At 48.0% G+C, this 17,844-nt stretch overlaps 1 protein-coding gene across 1 annotated transcript in view; it reads right to left on the bottom strand.

Annotated features, from left to right (window-relative positions):
* The window catches only part of CDC73 (cell division cycle 73), a 589,523-nt gene that overhangs the window by 148,819 nt on the left and 422,860 nt on the right, over positions 1-17,844 (bottom strand). Inside the window, exon 11 of the mRNA XM_078687289.1 lies at positions 17,453-17,510. Within this exon, the coding sequence (XP_078543415.1) occupies positions 17,453-17,510 (58 nt within the window). The remainder of the gene's footprint in view (positions 1-17,452; positions 17,511-17,844) is intronic.

Here is a 17,844-nt window from a genome sequence, read left to right as displayed (position 1 = left end):
GGATTTGGCCCTACCTGTACTAACTGGGCCCAGCTGCTTTAAAAATTCCCTACAGCCAAGGTCAGAATGGGCCGATGTGTCTCGGTGGTATAGACTTACAAAGAGGGACCTGTCCTCCATCTTTGTTATTTTTTTTTGCCATTGTAATGGAGCCCCTCGCCTGCAGACTTAGACAAGCTGTACATAGTTGGGGAATTCAGGTGGGTAACACAGAGCATATAGTGTCCCTCTACTGATGACAAATGATGACGCTGATAAAGCAAATGAGGCAATGATCCATCTTAGACAACCAGGTATTTCCGACCCAATATTACTTCACATAATGCAGGAGTTTTGGAAGCACTCGGGATTGAGAGTTAATAGTAGAAAATTGTCCCTGTTCCCACGGAGACTCCTGGCCACAGTTGTAGTTGACCAGCTCCCGAAGGCGGGTTTGCCCTGGAGGGTGGATAACATCAAGTACTCAACATGCAGACTGTCTATGGGGTACATCAATCATTTGACTTCAACATGGGCAGAGTATTTCAGATTCTGTGTCCCTCAATTGCATTCTGGAATACACTACAATCATCCTTGAGGGGTCAAATAGCACTCATCTAATTAAAATGGTGGTTCTGCCTCTGTGTTTATAGATCTTGCAGGAGGTCATGCATGAAATTCCACAGGAAGTTTTTGGGAGGCTGGACACCCGGTTGGTGGAGCTCCTCAGGGATAGGAGTTGATTTAGAGTGGGCCTTGCTACCCTGAAGAGGGAATGGGACAAGGGAGATATGGAGCTCCCTGATCTGGAGCACTATCACTTGGCAGCCCAACTGCAACATGCCATACACTGGCTAGATAGTGACCTAAATTGAGAGAGGCCTTTACTCGAGGGCACACACAGCGGGCACTAGGTGGGATAATTGTTGTAGCATTGCTGGGATATCCAGTCTCATGGTTGGGCTTTGGGACAGAATGTTCAAACTAATCTGCAGCACGTCCTATGCCCCCGTTAGATATTTGAATTTGCGCCTATATAGTTGACCTTATGGCAGTTGATAAATGGCAGTTCCGTGGATGTTTAATGTTATCGGACCTTTACCCAGAGAGGTCTTTTGTCACTATGCAGGAGGCGATGGAATCTTCTGGTACAGGTGGGGGGCAATTTTTACAATATGCTAAAATAGCCACAGAGCGCAAATTATGGTGGACTTTCCCTGAAGCCCAGATCCCTTACAAACTTTGGTGACTTTACTAGCTATGGCAGGAGGACGTCTGCTTATCACACATTTATACAGGGTGCTGCGCGCAGACAGCAGACTACCACACTAGAGAAGGCATGGCAGAGTAAGTGACAGGCCAATCACTCCTTAGGATTGGTTAAAGATTTATGCAGGGGTCCGAAAGGTGTCCTTTTGCCCCAGATTCAAGCAGATCTAATAAAATATTGTACACATGGTATATTTATCCCCATAAGAGATTGCATTCCATATACCCCATTAGGGAGAAGAGCTGTCCCCGCTGTGGTGCTGTGACAGCAGATTTCCTGCATATGCTATGCACTGTAACAGTCTCATACCTTTCTGGCCTTGTCCCATATTAAACATTAGTGGCTGGGACGTTCCCTAACAACTAGTCCAATGTTTATTAGGACGGATCCACTATAGTCATAAAAAGATTCTGAGCAGAAGACACACAATTTTGGGACTTATGGTGGCAAATCGGCGTATAGTAGGAAATGTGACCTAATTGGGTAGGCCACTGTTGAAGAGGTACATATGAAAAAAAGAGCAGGGATGTAAAAGCTGCTGATGCCTTGCTGGCCTGGTGAGCCAATCTCTACTAGAACCTCCTGAGGAGGATGACAAGGGATGGATATTTCGTATTAATGTCTGGCCAAATGTGTCCCACTACACTTGACTGACTTCATTAACCCGAACTGTGACCAAAAGAAATTTAAATCCTTTTTGATATTTGTACTACTCACTGGAAGCCAGTTATTTCATTTTACAAATTTGAGGCTTGTTGATTGTAGCCTGTACGGTGTTTGTGTCCTTCTGGCGGGGAAGAAATGTTATTCTTCAATAACTGTAAGCTTATACGTATTACTTGACCATTTTCCATTATTGTTATTTCACTGCACGCTGTAATGGGTTAGACCTGCCAATGAAAAAATAAGTACTTAAAATAAAAAGAAATAAAAAGAGAATGAAAAGTGTGTTCTTTAACAACCCTATTTCAATGAAAAATAGAAAACGGTTCTATTGCCGATAAGGCTTGTAACTCTGTGACCCTTCTAGCGAAGGAGAACGGCAATTAAAAAGGCAGATTTTCATGAGACACTGCAATGTAGCTCTATGAATAAGCTCAAAAAGGAGGCCTCAGGGAAAAAACTTGGTCAAGTTGTTAGTCATGCTCCGAATCTCTGCAACACCCCAATGCCAATCATTCAGTTTGCAGATGACATTGTCCTTTTAAGCCAAACTCCAATCGGGCTGCAAAGGCTGATAAATGCTCTACAACTCATAGACGAAGAACATCTGGAACTTAATAGAGACAAGACAAAGGTAATACGTCTTGTAGAGCGAAAATCGATCAAATACAATTGGACATGTAATCACCTTGCAATAGGGGAACAGCCGCATTATCGGTATCTGGGGGTTACCATCGGCAAAGATAATGCAAAAAAAGAACATTCTGAGGTGTTGAAAGCTAAGTCCCAGACGTTAATCTACGGATACAGGCGTCTCTTGCAAAAACTGGAAGGTCCAAATTATACCCATCTTTTAAAAGTAATGGTCGCTCAGGTTCTACCCACATTATCGTACGGGCTGGTAACATGGCTTGGAGGGGAGGCCGGTCTACTAAATACTCTACAAAACAAAATCTATAAAGAAGTATTCAAACTGCCTAAATGCTCCTCAACAGCGCAGGTGAGATTAGAATTCGGGCTTCAAAATCAAAACTTCAGGGCCAAGTCAACATTTGTTAAATTTTGCCACAAACTTCGTGCCGCCGACCCAGACACTCTAAATAATCTTTGTTGGCAAGCAATCAATACAGATCCCACTCAGCCCTGGGCCATTCATTTGGAGAGATGTTTTGTGGACTTCGATCTGCCAGTAGAATGGAATAAAAAAATTGATCAGGCCAGTTTTTGCAAAATAGTAAATTCTATTGCTAAAAGGAAGTCTGTTCTAGAAGACAAACAAACATTGTCCCATCGACGTCATGCCTGGTCAGTCATTTCCTCTTACTCACTCCAACAACCTCAGGCCTACTTGGCTACTCATTTTAGCCACTATTTAAAAAAATACCTTATCAACCTCCGTATGGGCCTTCACGAATCTAAGGACTTACTACCTTCCTGGAAACCTCAAGATGATTGCCCAAAATGTCGACTCTGCGGATATCATACTGAATCTCTAGTTCATTTGTGTTGTGTATGTCCATCCCTTATGGTATCTAGAAGACATTTTATACGGGACATATTGAACAAATTGAAAATAAGAACATGTCCCCAGGCCATTATTTTCTGGCTGGGAGGTTCATCTCCAATCAGCCTGGGTTGAAAAAGATTATAAGGTCCACTTACTTGTCTTTGTTCTGTGACCACTGATTCCCGAGACACTTTGGGAGGGTGGGGTCCATATATAACCTTGCATCCAGGACTATGTAAATGCAGGATACTAGAGGAAAGCTTCCTTAAAAGCTGTAGGTTTGTCGTCGTCCCCCCCTCCAAATATTTATTTAGGATTGATTAAACTCTCTTCCTTGAAGAATAGATTTTCTCTTTTTGTATCCATTTGTATTTATTTTTACTAGCAAGTATGTGAGACATTGAATTGGCGGTGGGTTTGATTTTTCCAAGCGGATACTTAGACCTAGTCTCTTTAGCAGTTGGGTCGTAGATTTAAGGTATAAAGTCTGCTTTTATAAACTATTTGTTCAAGTACAGGTAAACAAATATTTTCTTCCTTACAGGAGCTGCTACAACTGCCTTTCACTTAAAGAAGGTCCAGGGCGCATATTTTAGTTCCAGTGAGCGTACCGATTGATACTGAACATCTCCTACAAGAAAATAGAGGCATTTCTTGTGGTGATCTGCAAACGTTATTTGAAAATATGAATACATCTATAATGGTTCAGCATCCTAGAAAAAAATGCCACTTGTATTTGTATACAAGTTCACCAAAAAGACAATAAAGAAATGGCACAAGAGATCAACACATACAGTCCATATTCTTTACAATATACAGTATTCTTTAAGAATTTTTGGTTGAGAATTCTTTATTCATTTTTTTCCTTTAGTAAGCGACTAACTTGGATCTACCCACTGTTCTAGTTAGAAACCAGGGAACCTTCATTTAGCATCTCTAAGAAATTCTGCTAATGGTGTTTCTGTAAATCTGCAAAACAACAGTTGGACAGAATGCAGAACAATGTCATACATTCACCCCAGTACAGAGATCTGGGCCTAAATCCATCGTTTTTTTGCACTCCACACCACCCCAGTTCAGACATGGCCATATGCAAATCAGCCTTGACCCTGTGCTTCATGTGAACAGTCCAGCCCGAACTCCCAAGCCATGTTTTTCCTGGACCGGAATCAAGCATCCTAGGACAAGTTTCTGGCTATCAGCCGTCTTCAGCCAGGATAGCTTGACTCCAGTGGTGTGGAGAGCATGGGACTCACGTCTGAGCATACCCATCCCACTCGGGGTGACAAATGCAATACAACAGTTGATGGACAGAATGCAGAACAATGTCATACATTCACCCAGTACAGAGATCTGGGCCTAAATCCATCGTTTTTTTGCACTCCACACCACCCCAGTTCAGACATGGCCATATGCAAATCAGCCTTGACCCTGTGCCTCATGGGAACAGTCCAGCCCGAACTCCCAAGCCGTGTCTTTCCTGGACCGGAATCAAGCATCCTAGGACCGGTTTCTGGCTATCGGCCGTCTTCAGCCAGGATAGCTTGAGACTAGTGGTGTGGAGAGCATGGGACTCACGTCTGGGCATACCCATCCCACTCGGGGTGACAAATGCAAAAACAACAGTTGATGGACAGAATGCAGAACAATGTCATACATCTAACAAAGGATTTTATACCATCTCAGGTCTCTGTGGTATCTTCCCAGAAGTGCTATAACACTGGCATTCTTCAGATGAGTTGAAGCTGTGCCACATATCTCTTTCCATACACAGTTGAGTATTTTTTACCCTCTTTCAGGTGAAGCAGCAGATTCCTGAGTCACTGCAAGTTCATCTCTCACAGCCGTTAAAATAACTGAGTCTGGCCTTGGATTTACCCAAAAGAATTCTGGGATATGTTGAGGTGGGCTGCATTTTTTCAGCAGGTGTAGTGTTACTGCCTTCACAGAAGTGAAAGTTATAATTCTTTCTTCTGTGACCTCTCAGATTAAGCACCAGATGCAAGGTTTAGGAAATGCCCTTGGTGAACAGTCTCCAGTATTACGGACACCTTTGCTTGGGGTGTCTCAAACACAATTCCAGTTTTTCTTCCTCTCACAAATACCTTATTGCAAGTCGAGAGATAATCAACCGGAGACAATCTAGATGGATGTGCAAGCGTATGATGAATGGGTAAATCCAAATCAGAACAAGGACAGGAAGACAATGGTATAAGATCTGTGACCTGTAGTAGAAGGGGAGCTTTGAGGTGAAACAACTCTGCCCCTTAGGGACCTTTGTGGAGAAGGTTTCTACATTCTTAATGGAGACAAGAAGTTGCCTTTGAGACCTTCCTAGGTGGCGAGAGGAGATCAGGAGACCTCAAAGGTGTCTGCAGCAGGTCTTGAAAAGTAATCATTGGCCTAATAGGTCGGTAGGGCAAAGATAAAGGGCCCAAAGATACTGCGATCTTTGAAAGGCCAAACAGAGTGCAGATTGTCTCTTCTCGGTCTCCTTTTAGGTGAGGCTTTTTCTTGCTCCTGAGGAGAAGCCATTCCAGCTGGAGATGCTGAATAAATTTCGTGGACAGTTGAAAGAGATATTGACAACACCACCTTTGACCACTGTGATGGTGAGGTAGCCACACTCTGATTCTTTCACAAACATATTGACCATCTGTTTCTTCTCAATGGCAAGAAGTATCTCTTAGGCGTCTATCTTGAATGCCCCGTCATCGATGGCAAATCATGGTCAGAGTGCAGTTGGTGTGTAGTAATTGAGCTATCCATCTTCAAGTCATCCATCAAAGATGAGCAGGTCAAAGCAGTAGCTCTCCGAGATGACATTTGTAGATATGTCCGTCTCAAATGCCATCAGATATGATGTCATCTTTCCCTGTGACTTGATATTCTCCCTCTCTAGACCTCCTTCTGTGGTGAGTATTTTTTTAGGAGGAGGTAAGGAAACCGAAGCAGGCTGGAAAGCGGATTGTTCTAGCCTCCTCCTCTTTTTTCTCCTCTTCTGCCCGCATGTCCTCTAAACATGCCTCTTAGTCAGATTACAGCTCACTCTTAAGGTTCTTTTTGACATCTTCCAGGCGTCGCGTTCAGTCACACATGGGGGCACTTGGAAGAAAGGGGATGCATTCTGACAAACAGGGGCACGCATGTTCATGTACGCAGGATGTTGTAGGAATAAAATGTGCAAAGCAAATATTGGGATAAAATGATATCTTGAATGTGAATTTGACATCTTACTGGGTCACATTTGATGTTCCAGCACTATTGTGCTTACCTACATACTGGCCTTTTTGCAACAACAAATGAGGTTTCTGTTGGCTGCCTCTTCGAAATGGTTTCACTGTCTTTGGCACAGGCCTTGCAACTTCATAGTCAGTCCTTATTCTATTCACTTTTCTTGCATGGTAAGTGTGTGACTAGAACATGGGCAACCTCAGTCTTGAGTCATTAGCCCTAATTTGTGTCTTTCCAGAATGCCAGCTCTGGTTTTGGGAAGTGGGAATTCCTTCCACCCTCTCTTCTCTTTTCCTTTGATTTTAATATTGCTTTTTCGCATCTCTGATTTAATCTTTCCTCAAGACATTAACTCAGCCCTAACTAGCTTAAGACATGTCAGCCACCATTGCGATGGAGGAGACTCTTTGGTAATGGTGGATAATCACTCTAAGGGCCAGAAGAAAAATAAAATCTTAAGTGTAAATTACTGGACTCCAACATTGGTATCTTTTATAGTTTCACATGCTTGAATAATTCCCTATCAGCCTGGGAACATCTGTAGTTCATGTTTAAACCAAATTGTAACAACAAAAAAGAAGATGTAAATCCTAGGAAGGATTACTGTTGTCAAGAAAATGAAAGTAATACCGTTTTAAAAAGAGCCCTCACCCAACAACCTAGTTGGTGGCACGCTTCATCATAGGGTTCCCACCCGTGGGGGCTGAGTGCCTCTCGGGTGTGCTACGATGCCTGAATTACAGAGAAGCAGGGTTTTTTCTTTGGAATGAGTGAAAAAGTGCAAGTGATTTTAAAAGTGCCTCTAACTCCCCAAGAGAGTTTAAGTAGTGGGGTTATAGGACAAGGTTAAAAGTAAAAATGGTGGATGTCAGTTGTGACTTTCTTGGTCACAGACAGTTTGTAAAAATGGTGACAAGGTCTACATGTTTCAGCCTTTGGATGCGTAGTAGCAAGGCTTTCTTCAGGACCAGTGAGATACAGAAATGAGTGCACACACTTAAGGTCCACTCATGAAGTGATTTAATTGACCGCAAAACTTAGTTAGTTCATCAACGCTTTGTTCTGAAAGAGAAAACGACATGATATCAAGCATACTACATTCAGAACAATCATGCATTCCATAGTAGTAAACACATAGCCAGGTTCATCAGGTGGCGTGTAAAGATCCACATGCCAGGATCTGCATTCATAACCTACACCCATGTAACCAAACGAGTGTTGCGGGCAAAACACAGTCCATCTATGACTGTAGTACATACATGTAACCACACTCGTGGCAATCAGTGTGCAGTTTTGATAAACCGGAGTGATAGTACCAATTGCTCAATCATCCTGGTTTGAAAGAGAACCTATACTCGGCATTGGATTTTATACCGCGTCCATAATTGAGGTGAAGCTTCCTCTGACAATTACCATTGACAGTGGAATTTTAGTTTATCCCTGTCGTGGTATTTCTAGTTAAAAACCAGTGATATCCTTTCAAAATAGTGGGGGAGAAACATTAATGAAAGCTTACGTGAATCATAAATTTGCGATACCCCATAGACCCAGCCGGGGGGCTGGGGAGACAAAAACAATTTAATTTCAGAGCCCTTAAGCAACAACCCAGTCTGGTTATTAATGCTTGCAAATACCGCCCATGCCTATCACTCATTTCATCAAGGTCAAGCACCCGCTTGTGGCACCTACTTGGTCCCGGTTCAGGATCCCGGGGATAAAAAGGAAGCTGGCACGGGTCTATTTGAGCAGCCGGTATCTCCGGCTGTTTCCGCATCTTATTTAAGTTTATTTTATTTTGAAGGTTTTATACAGCGCTAGCTCCACCCGAGGGTATCAGAGCGCTTCACATTTGCAATGGTTATAAACAAGGTAGCAACAATAGTTATCAGCAAAACAAATTATACAAGATGGTCTGAGAGAGTAAAGACAAATTTAGAGTACGTAGTGAGATGTGTGGGTAGAAAATAAACAAAAAACAATTAGTCATCACGTGTGGGCGTGGCATCGACCGCACCGGTTCATGTACCGGTTAACCATTTCTGCTCCTAATCGTGCAAGACTCATTCTATGGGCGCTGAATAAAAACACCTTAGGCTCATGCCTTGTCTAACCCTTATAGTTCCTTTTTAGGTCTCGTGACCTATCAATGCGCATGAGCATTGAGAGAAGCGAGACTATAGGGCTTTAAACAAAATTTAACTAACTGCGGCGATTTGGTGCTGTGCCCGTGCGCTTTTAGGTCAATGCGCAAGCGCATTGACCTAAAATGCGCGTGCACATCACCAAATCGCCATCTGTTCCCAAAGCCACACTCCTCCCACACCTTTGAAGTGAAGCTTAGCTTCACTTCAAAGGCCCCGGCTGCTTCACACCCTCATGCCGCTCTCCCCGCTCCGCCCCCTCCCCTGCCCGCCGTGTGTCTCCCCTTCGGTGTCTTAAGTTGTTGTGTGCAATCTCAACAATGACCTGGACCTATTGTCTGTTTTAGTTATGTTTTTGTGGTTAACAAAGTTGCTGTTTCATAGATAAGTCTGTAAACATATAGTCTGTTCATTAGACCAGTTTTCATTCTTGTGAGAATCAGTACCGCTTCATATGCATCTCCAGTCTGGTTGCAAAGAGCACTGCCAGGAACCAATCATAGCAGCGTTAGTATGATTTTAGTGCATCAAACTACTATAGCACTTTATTGCGTAAAAATGTTTATTTCTAAAGGTTTTTTTTGTTAACAGTTTTACATCCTAATATTGCACGTCATCTAATAACCCTCTTCACACTCTATTATGAATCCAGAGCAGGAGAGTCTGGCCTGGATTCCCTCTTGCCTTAATTTCTTTCCCTGCATGCCTCCTCTCTCTGGCTATAGCCTACTCTGTTTAACGTAATCATTTAATGTATTTATCCAAATTGCCAACGCGTAATTTCATGAGCCTCATCCTTGCCGCCTTTGAACCCCTATCCGTATGATCATTAATCTTGTTTGTCGCCCTGCCCTTTGCTTAGTCACTATACCTGTCTTCTGTTTCATGCTCCCCCTCTGCCCTTTCTGTCCTGAGAGCAGTTTACTTGGCAGTGGAAGACGGTACTTGAAGGTAATCAGCAGAAGTCCTTCCCAAGCTGCCCTCGTGTCCTTGTCATTCCTCTCTCTACCTGTACTGGAGCTCGAAGCCATCTCCTCTGCGTTCGGCTCCGTTCTGATTACCTCTGAGTCCTCCACATCACCTGTTCTTTCACTTTCGCTTTCTCGTTATATGCCCATATACATCTCCCCTCACACTCACCCTCACCCTCACCTTCACTCACCCTCACCCTCACCTTCACTCACCCTCACCCTCACCTTCACTCACCCTCACCCTCACCTTCACTCACCCTCACCCTCACCTTCACTCACCCTCACTCACCCTCAACCCCTCACCCTCACTCACCCTCACCCACCCTCAACCCCTCACCCTCACTCACCCTCACTCACCCTCACCTTCACTCACCCTCACCCTCACTCACCCTCACTCACCCTCACCTTCACTCACCCTCACCCTCACCCACCCTCAACCCCTCACCCTCACTCACCCTCACCTTCACTCACCCTCACCCTCATCCTCACTCCCCCTCACCCTCACCCTCAACCCCTCACCCTCACTCACCCTCACTCACCCTCAACCCCTCACCCTCACTCACCCTCACTCACCCTCAACCCCTCACCCACCCTCAACCCCTCACCCACCCTCAACCCCTCACCCTCACTCACCCTCACCCACCCTCAACCCCTCACCCTCACTCACCCTCACCCTCACTCACCCTCACCCTCACTCACCCTCAACCCCTCACCCTCACTCACCCTCAACCCCTCACCCTCACCCTCCCTCACTCACCCTCAACCCCTCACCCACCCTCAACCCCTCACCCTCACTCACCCTCACCCACCCTCAACCCCTCACCCTCACCCTCACTCACCCTCACTCACCCTCACCCTCACTCACCCTCACCCTCACTCACCCTCAACCCCTCACCCTCACTCACCCTCAACCCTTCACCCTCACTCACCCTCACTCACCCTCAACCCCTCACCCTCACTCACCCTCACTCACCCTCAACCCCTCACCCTCAACCCCTCACTCACCCTCACCCTCACTCACCCTCACCCTCACTCACCCTCAACCCCTCACTCACCCTCAACCCCTCACCCTCACTCATCCTCACCCTCACTCACCCTCACTCACCCCTCACCCTCAACCCCTCACCCTCACTCACCCTCAACCCCTCACCCTCACTCATCCTCACCCTCACCCACCCTCAACCCCTCACCCTCACTCACCCTCAACCCCTCACCCACCCTCAACCCCTCACCCTCAACCCCTCACTCACCCTCACCCTCACTCACCCTCACTCACCCTCAATCCCTCACCCTCACTCACCCTTAACCCCTCACCCTCACTCACCCTCACCCTCACTCACCCTCACTCACCCTCAACCCCTCACCCTCAACCCCTCACCCTCACTCACCCTCAACCCCTCACTCACCCTCAACCCCCACTCACCCTCACCCTCACTCACCCTCAATCCCTCACCCTCACTCACCCTCACATTCACCCTCACCCTCACTCACCCTCACTCACCCTCACCCTCACTCACCCCCTCACCCTCAACCCCTCACCCTCACCCTCACTCACCCTCAACCCCTCACTCACCCTCAACCCCTCACTCACCCTCAACCCCTCACCCTCAACCCCTCACCCTCAACCTCACCATCACTCACCCTCAACCCCTCACTCACCCTCAACCCCTCACTCACCCTCAACCCCTCACCCTCAACCCCTCACCCTCAACCTCACCATCACTCACCCTCAACCCCTCAACCTCACCATCACTCACCCTCAACCCCTCACCCTCACCCCCTCACCCTCACCCCCTCACCCTCACTCACCCTCACCCTCAACCTCACTCACCCTCAACCCCTCACCCTCACTCACCCTCACTCACCCTCACTCACCCTCACTCACCCTCAACCCCTCACCCTCACTCACCCTCAACCCCTCACCCTCACCCTCACTCACCCACCCTCAACCCCTCACCCTCACTCACCCTCACCCTCACCCTCCCTCAACCCCTCACCCTCACTCACCCTCAACCCCTCACCCTCATTCACCCTCACCCTCACCCTCACTCACCCTCACCCTCACTCACCCTCACCCCCTCACTCACCCTCACCCTCACTCACCCTCAACCCCTCACCCTCACTCACCCTCAACCCCTCACCCTCACTCACCCTCAACCCCTCACTCACCCTCACTCACCCTCAACCCCTCACCCTCACTCACCCTCAACCCCTCACCCTCAACCCCTCACCCTCAACCCCTCACCCTCACTCCCCCTCACTCCCCCTCACTCCCCCTCACCCTCACTCACCCTCACCCTCACTCCCCCTCACCCTCACTCCCCCTCACTCACCCTCACCCTCACTCCCCCTCACCCTCACTCCCCCTCACTCACCCTCCCCCTCACTCCCCCTCACTCCCCCTCACCCTCACTCCCCCTCACCCTCACCTTCACCCACCCTCACTCACCCTCAACCCCTCACTCACCCTCAACCCCTCACCCTCAACCCCTCACCCTCACTCACCCTCAACCCCTCACCCTCCCTCAACCCCTCACCCTCCCTCACCCTCACCCTCACTCACCCTCAACCCCTCACCCTCATTCACCCTCACTCACCCTCACCCTCACCCTCAACCCCTCACCCTAACTCACCCTCACCCACCCTCACCCACCCTCACCCTCACCCACCCTCACCCTCAACCCCTCACCCTCACTCACCCTCAACCCCTCACCCTCACCCACCCTCAACCCCTCACCCTCACCCTCCCTCACTCACCCTCAACCCCTCACCCACCCTCAACCCCTCACCCTCATTCACCCTCAACCCCTCACTCACCCTCAACCCCTCACCCTCTCACCCTCAACCCCTCACCCTCACTCACCCTCTCACCCTCACTCACCCTCACCCTCACTCACCCTCACCCCCTCACCCTCACTCACCCTCAACCCCTCACCCTCATTCACCCTCACTCACCCTCAACCCCTCACCCTCACTCACCCTCACTCACCCTCAACCCCTCACCCACCCTCAACCTCAACCTCACTCACCCTCACTCACCCACCCTCACTCACCCTCACTCACCCTCAACCCCTCACCCTCACTCACCCTCAACCCCTCACTCATCCTCACCCACCCTCACCCTCACCCACCCTCAACCCCTCACCCTCACTCACCCCCTCACCCTCACCCACCCTCAACCCCTCACCCTCAACCCCTCACTCACCCTCACTCACCCTCACTCACCCTCAACCCCTCACCCTCACCCACCCTCACCCTCACCCACCCCCAACCCCTCACCCTCACCCTCACCCTCACTCACCCTCAACCCCTCACCCTCAACCTCACTCACCCTCACCCTCACTCACCCTCAACCCCTCACCCTCAACCTCACTCACCCTCAACCTCACTCACCCTCACCCTCACTCACCCTCAACCCCTCACCCTCACTCACCCTCAACCCCTCACTCACCCTCACTCACCATCAACCCCTCACTCACCCTCAACCCCTCACCCTCACTCACCCTCAACCCCTCACCCTCAACCCTTTCCCTCAACCCCTCACCCCCTAACCCTCAACCCCTCACTCACCCTCAACCCCTCACCCTCACTCACCCTCAACCCCTCACTCACCCTCAACCCCTCACCCTCACCCTCACTCACCCTCACTCACCCTCAACCCTCACTCACCCTCAACCCCTCACTCACCCTCACCCACCCTCACCCTCACCCTCACCCACCCTCACCCTCACCCTCACCCTCACTCACCCTCACCCACCCCCTCACCCTCACTCACCCTCAACCCCTCACCCTCAACCTCACTCACCCTCACCCTCACCCTCACTCACCCTCACCCTCACCCTCACTCACCCTCAACCCCTCACCCTCACTCACCCTCAACCCCTCACCCTCAACCCCTCACCCTCACTCACCCTCAACCCCTCACCCTCAACCCCTCACCCTCACTCACCCTCACTCACCCTCAACCCCTCACTCACCCTCAACCCCTCACCCTCACTCACCCTCACTCACCCTCACCCTCACTCACCCTCAACCCCTCACTCACCCTCACCCACCCTCACCCTCAACCCCTCACCCTCACTCACCCTCACCCACCCTCACCCTCACCCACCCTCACCCTCACTCACCCTCACCCTCACTCACCCTCACCCTCACTCACCCTCACCCTCACTCACCCTCACCCTCACCCTCACTCACCCTCACTCACCCTCACTCACCCTCAACCCCTCACCCACCCTCACCCTCAACCCCTCACCCTCAATCCCTCACCCTCAATCCCTCACCCTCACTCACCCTCAACCCCTCACCCTCACCCTCACTCAACCCCTCACCCTCACTCACCCTCAACCCCTCACCCTCACTCACTCACCCTCAACCCCTCACCCTCACTCACCCTCAACCCCTCACTCACCCTCAACCCCTCACCCTCACTCACCCTCAACCCCTCACTCACCCTCAACCCCTCACCCTCAAACCCTCACCCTCACTCACCCTCAACCCCTCACTCACCCTCAACCCCTCACCCTCACTCACCCTCAACCCCTCACCCTCAACCCCTCACCCTCACCCTCACTCACCCTCAACCCCTCACTCACCCTCACCCACCCTCACCCTCACCTACCCTCACCCTCACCCTCACCCTCACTCACCCTCACCCACCCTCACCCTCACTCACCCTCACCCTCACCCTCACACCCTCACCCTCAATCCCTCACCCACCCTCAACCCCGCACCCTCACCCTCACTCAACCCCTCACCCTCAACCCCTCACTCACCCACTCTCACTCACCCTCAACCCCTCACCCTCACTCACCCTCAACCCCTCACCCTCACCCTCACTCACCCTCAACCCCTCACCCTCAACCCCTCACCCTCACTCACCCTCAACCCCTCACCCTCACTCACTCACCCTCAACCCCTCACCCTCAACCCCTCACTCACCCTCAACCCCTCACCCTCACCCTCTCACCCTCACTCACCCTCACCCTCAACCCCTCACTCACCCTCAACCCCTCACCCTCACTCACCCTCAACCCCTCACCCTCAACCCCTCACCCACCCTCACAACACATATTGTGTTACAATAGGTGTCACATTTGCGAAAGATAAAACTATTGGCATTGTAAATAACAAAGCTATTAATTTCGCTATTTTCAAAACAAGCACATAAATAAAAAATGTGTCCTTTACAATACCAATAGCTCAAACTTTCCTAATGCGAGACCTATTGCATTGCTGTGCTTCTCTCCCCTGCTGCACTCTCCTGCTCTCTAGAGATGTGGCCTAACGACCAGAGCTGCCATCTAAGTCACGTAAATACAAAACATGTTGCATTCCAAATGCTATAGGTGTCACATTCGCGAAAGTTATAACTATTGGCATTGTAAATGACAAAGCCATCAATTTAGCAATTTTAAAAACCAACAAATAAATAAAATATGTCATTTACAAGACCAATAACTCCAACTTTTCTAATGCAAGACCTATTGCATTTCCAATGCTTGTTATTTAGTGGGATACAGGCGCGTAAGGAAGGTAATTATGGAAATTTGCTCATAGTCCGCAAAATTAAGGGAAGTAGCTCTCAGTGTGTAAAATTAAAATATCTTCGACTCATGTCTTGGCTATTCCTTATAGTTCATTTAGTGAGATTCATGCGCATATGGAAGTCAATTACGAATAGATTGCTCATAGTGCCATTTAGGTTCTGGATGGTGAGCAGACCTCTTTCAATTAGATTCTGAATTTACCCCAGGAAAATCGTCACTAATAATCTCTAAGTTAGAGGCGCGACCTGGAAAGTTGTTATATGTAGGATCTAGAAAGGATTTTTGGGGGGAATATTTCAAACACATATGTTATCATGACCCAGTGAGGGGCAATTGCCAAATCGTAGGGGCTAATATGGTATTGCTAACCCCATGAACACAAAAGGAAATAGCCAATGGGGCATGTTAAAGGTATGGTCAGGCCATGGATAGGTAAAATCCCTAACTGCACGAAGACTCATCTCTGTGTTCCACGTATGTTGTCGTTGAGGCCATGTATATGGGTGCAAAGTCTATAAATCCATCTTTGTTCTTTTTCTAATAGTGTTTTTTGTACATTCCCACAAGTCCCGATTTGTTCAATGACTGTCCAACTGAGATCATTAGTAGAGTGTCCTATCTGTAGGAAATGCTCTGTCATTTTAGTGGTGTTTCTCTTACAACTAATTTTTCGTGGTGCTCACAGATGTTGCTTAACCTTTCTGGTAGACATCCCAATGTATCTCATCTCACAGGGACGTTATCAGTTACACTACATTAGTTGAGTTGCAATTAGTGTGTGCTTGAAGTACCCAGGTCTTATCGGGTTCTAAATCCAAACTGATTTGAGGGCGTCAGGTGGCACACTATACAATTCCCACAGGGAAAATGTCCGGTCACATTTGGGAGTCCCCATGAATTGAGAACTGTGCTTGTTTGAGCCTTGATCTCCTTTCTAGGGCGGGTGGAGATGAGTGAATCTTTTAAGCTCCTTGCTCTCTTGAAAGAAAACAAAGGTTGTTCCCACTTCAGGTTCCCTGTCTGTAGTATTCTCCAGTGTTTATTGATATTTAGAGACTTGGTTAGAGATAGTACTGTAAGTTGTCACACAGGTAAAAGGGATTTCATTAGTGTGCCTTGGATTGTCTTCTAGCCCCTTCGATGCGCCTGTCGGCCAACGCGAGCACTGCCTCCGTAGAGCTGCGCATGCCCGTTGGCCAAAGCGGGCCCCGCCCACCTAATCAAACCCCCACACTGCAGCTGAATTTGTGCCGCGGTTAAGAGGCTACATCTCGTAGTTGGTTACGGCCCGTTTGTCTGGGTATCATCTGGCCTTTAGTTTATTCGAAAGATCCATTGCCTCTGTTTGAAAGTCCTCCAATTTACTGCAGATCCTCCTTCGCCGGAGGAATTGGCCATAATGCAAATTCTCGCTTAGGGCCCGAGGGTGGAAGCTGTCGAGATTTAGTATGTTGTTTTTGGAGGTGGGTTTGTGGTACATTCTGGCCTCTAGTCTGCCATGTTCTTTCATAATGGTTATGTCCAAAAAGACCATCTCATTCTCATCTATGGAGCTAGTGAATTTTAGGTCACTGTCCAGTCCATTGATCCACTCAAATCAGGACGTTGTCAATGTACCTTCTCCAGAAGGTGATATGACTGTCATACGGGTTCTCATTGTGGAGGATATACTTCCTCTCGAAGTCAAAGACAAAGCCCTGCCACGCTGGGGGCAAAGGAGTAATTCTCTAACTAAAGACAGGAACTATCTAAAGTTCTAAGCTGTTTTTCACACTAAATGACACATTTTAGGCTTGTGAGCATTTGGTTTTACATGTCGAAATTTTAACTACCTGCTAACGGGCAAACACAGGCGGTACCAAAATAAAACAAAGAAAAGTGTACAGCACAACATTCAAGGTTACGACTGCCTAATGTTTTATGTTGGGCATCTTTGCCACGTTCTGTACCGAAAAATCAATAAAAAGGTAGACTAAAATTGTAGTTAAACATACTTCACAGATACCCCTATCACCCATGAAAACGAGCTCGACTCAAAAGGCAAAAAAAACATTGAACACACAAGTCATTTTTAAAATTTGTTTGAAATTATACACCCCTCTATAACAGCATGCATAATTACTATTTTACGTTCTTACCCGGTCGTGGCACAGGTTGTGCGGCAGGCGCCTGGGTCTTTCTAGCAGATGCTCCTTCCTTTTATAAAACCAAAAAAAAAATTGTATAAACTTTAAAACATTTTTGTGTAGATTTAGTCAATTTCCCGTTATCAAAATTATTAAAAACATTGTACATATATGTACCCGGACACTGTCAAAACTATACAACAGCAAGTGAATACTTCAAAACATTTTGCAACATTTAATAATTTGCAGCAATTACACCACTGGCAAGCTGATAGAAAATTACATAACGTTTTTTCTTTCTCCTACAAGCAAATATTATAGACCCTTCACATGAATAGCTACTACAAAAATGTTGGACTTCTAATTCTTAAATCCGGCCACAAACTCACCTATTGTAAGACTGT

The sequence above is a fragment of the Lissotriton helveticus genome, chromosome 1_1 (assembly GCF_964261635.1).
Source record: "Lissotriton helveticus chromosome 1_1, aLisHel1.1, whole genome shotgun sequence".
Taxonomy (NCBI): domain Eukaryota; kingdom Metazoa; phylum Chordata; class Amphibia; order Caudata; family Salamandridae; genus Lissotriton; species Lissotriton helveticus.
The sequence above is the reverse complement of the archived record's forward strand: the minus strand, read 5'-3'. Positions and strand labels throughout refer to the sequence as shown.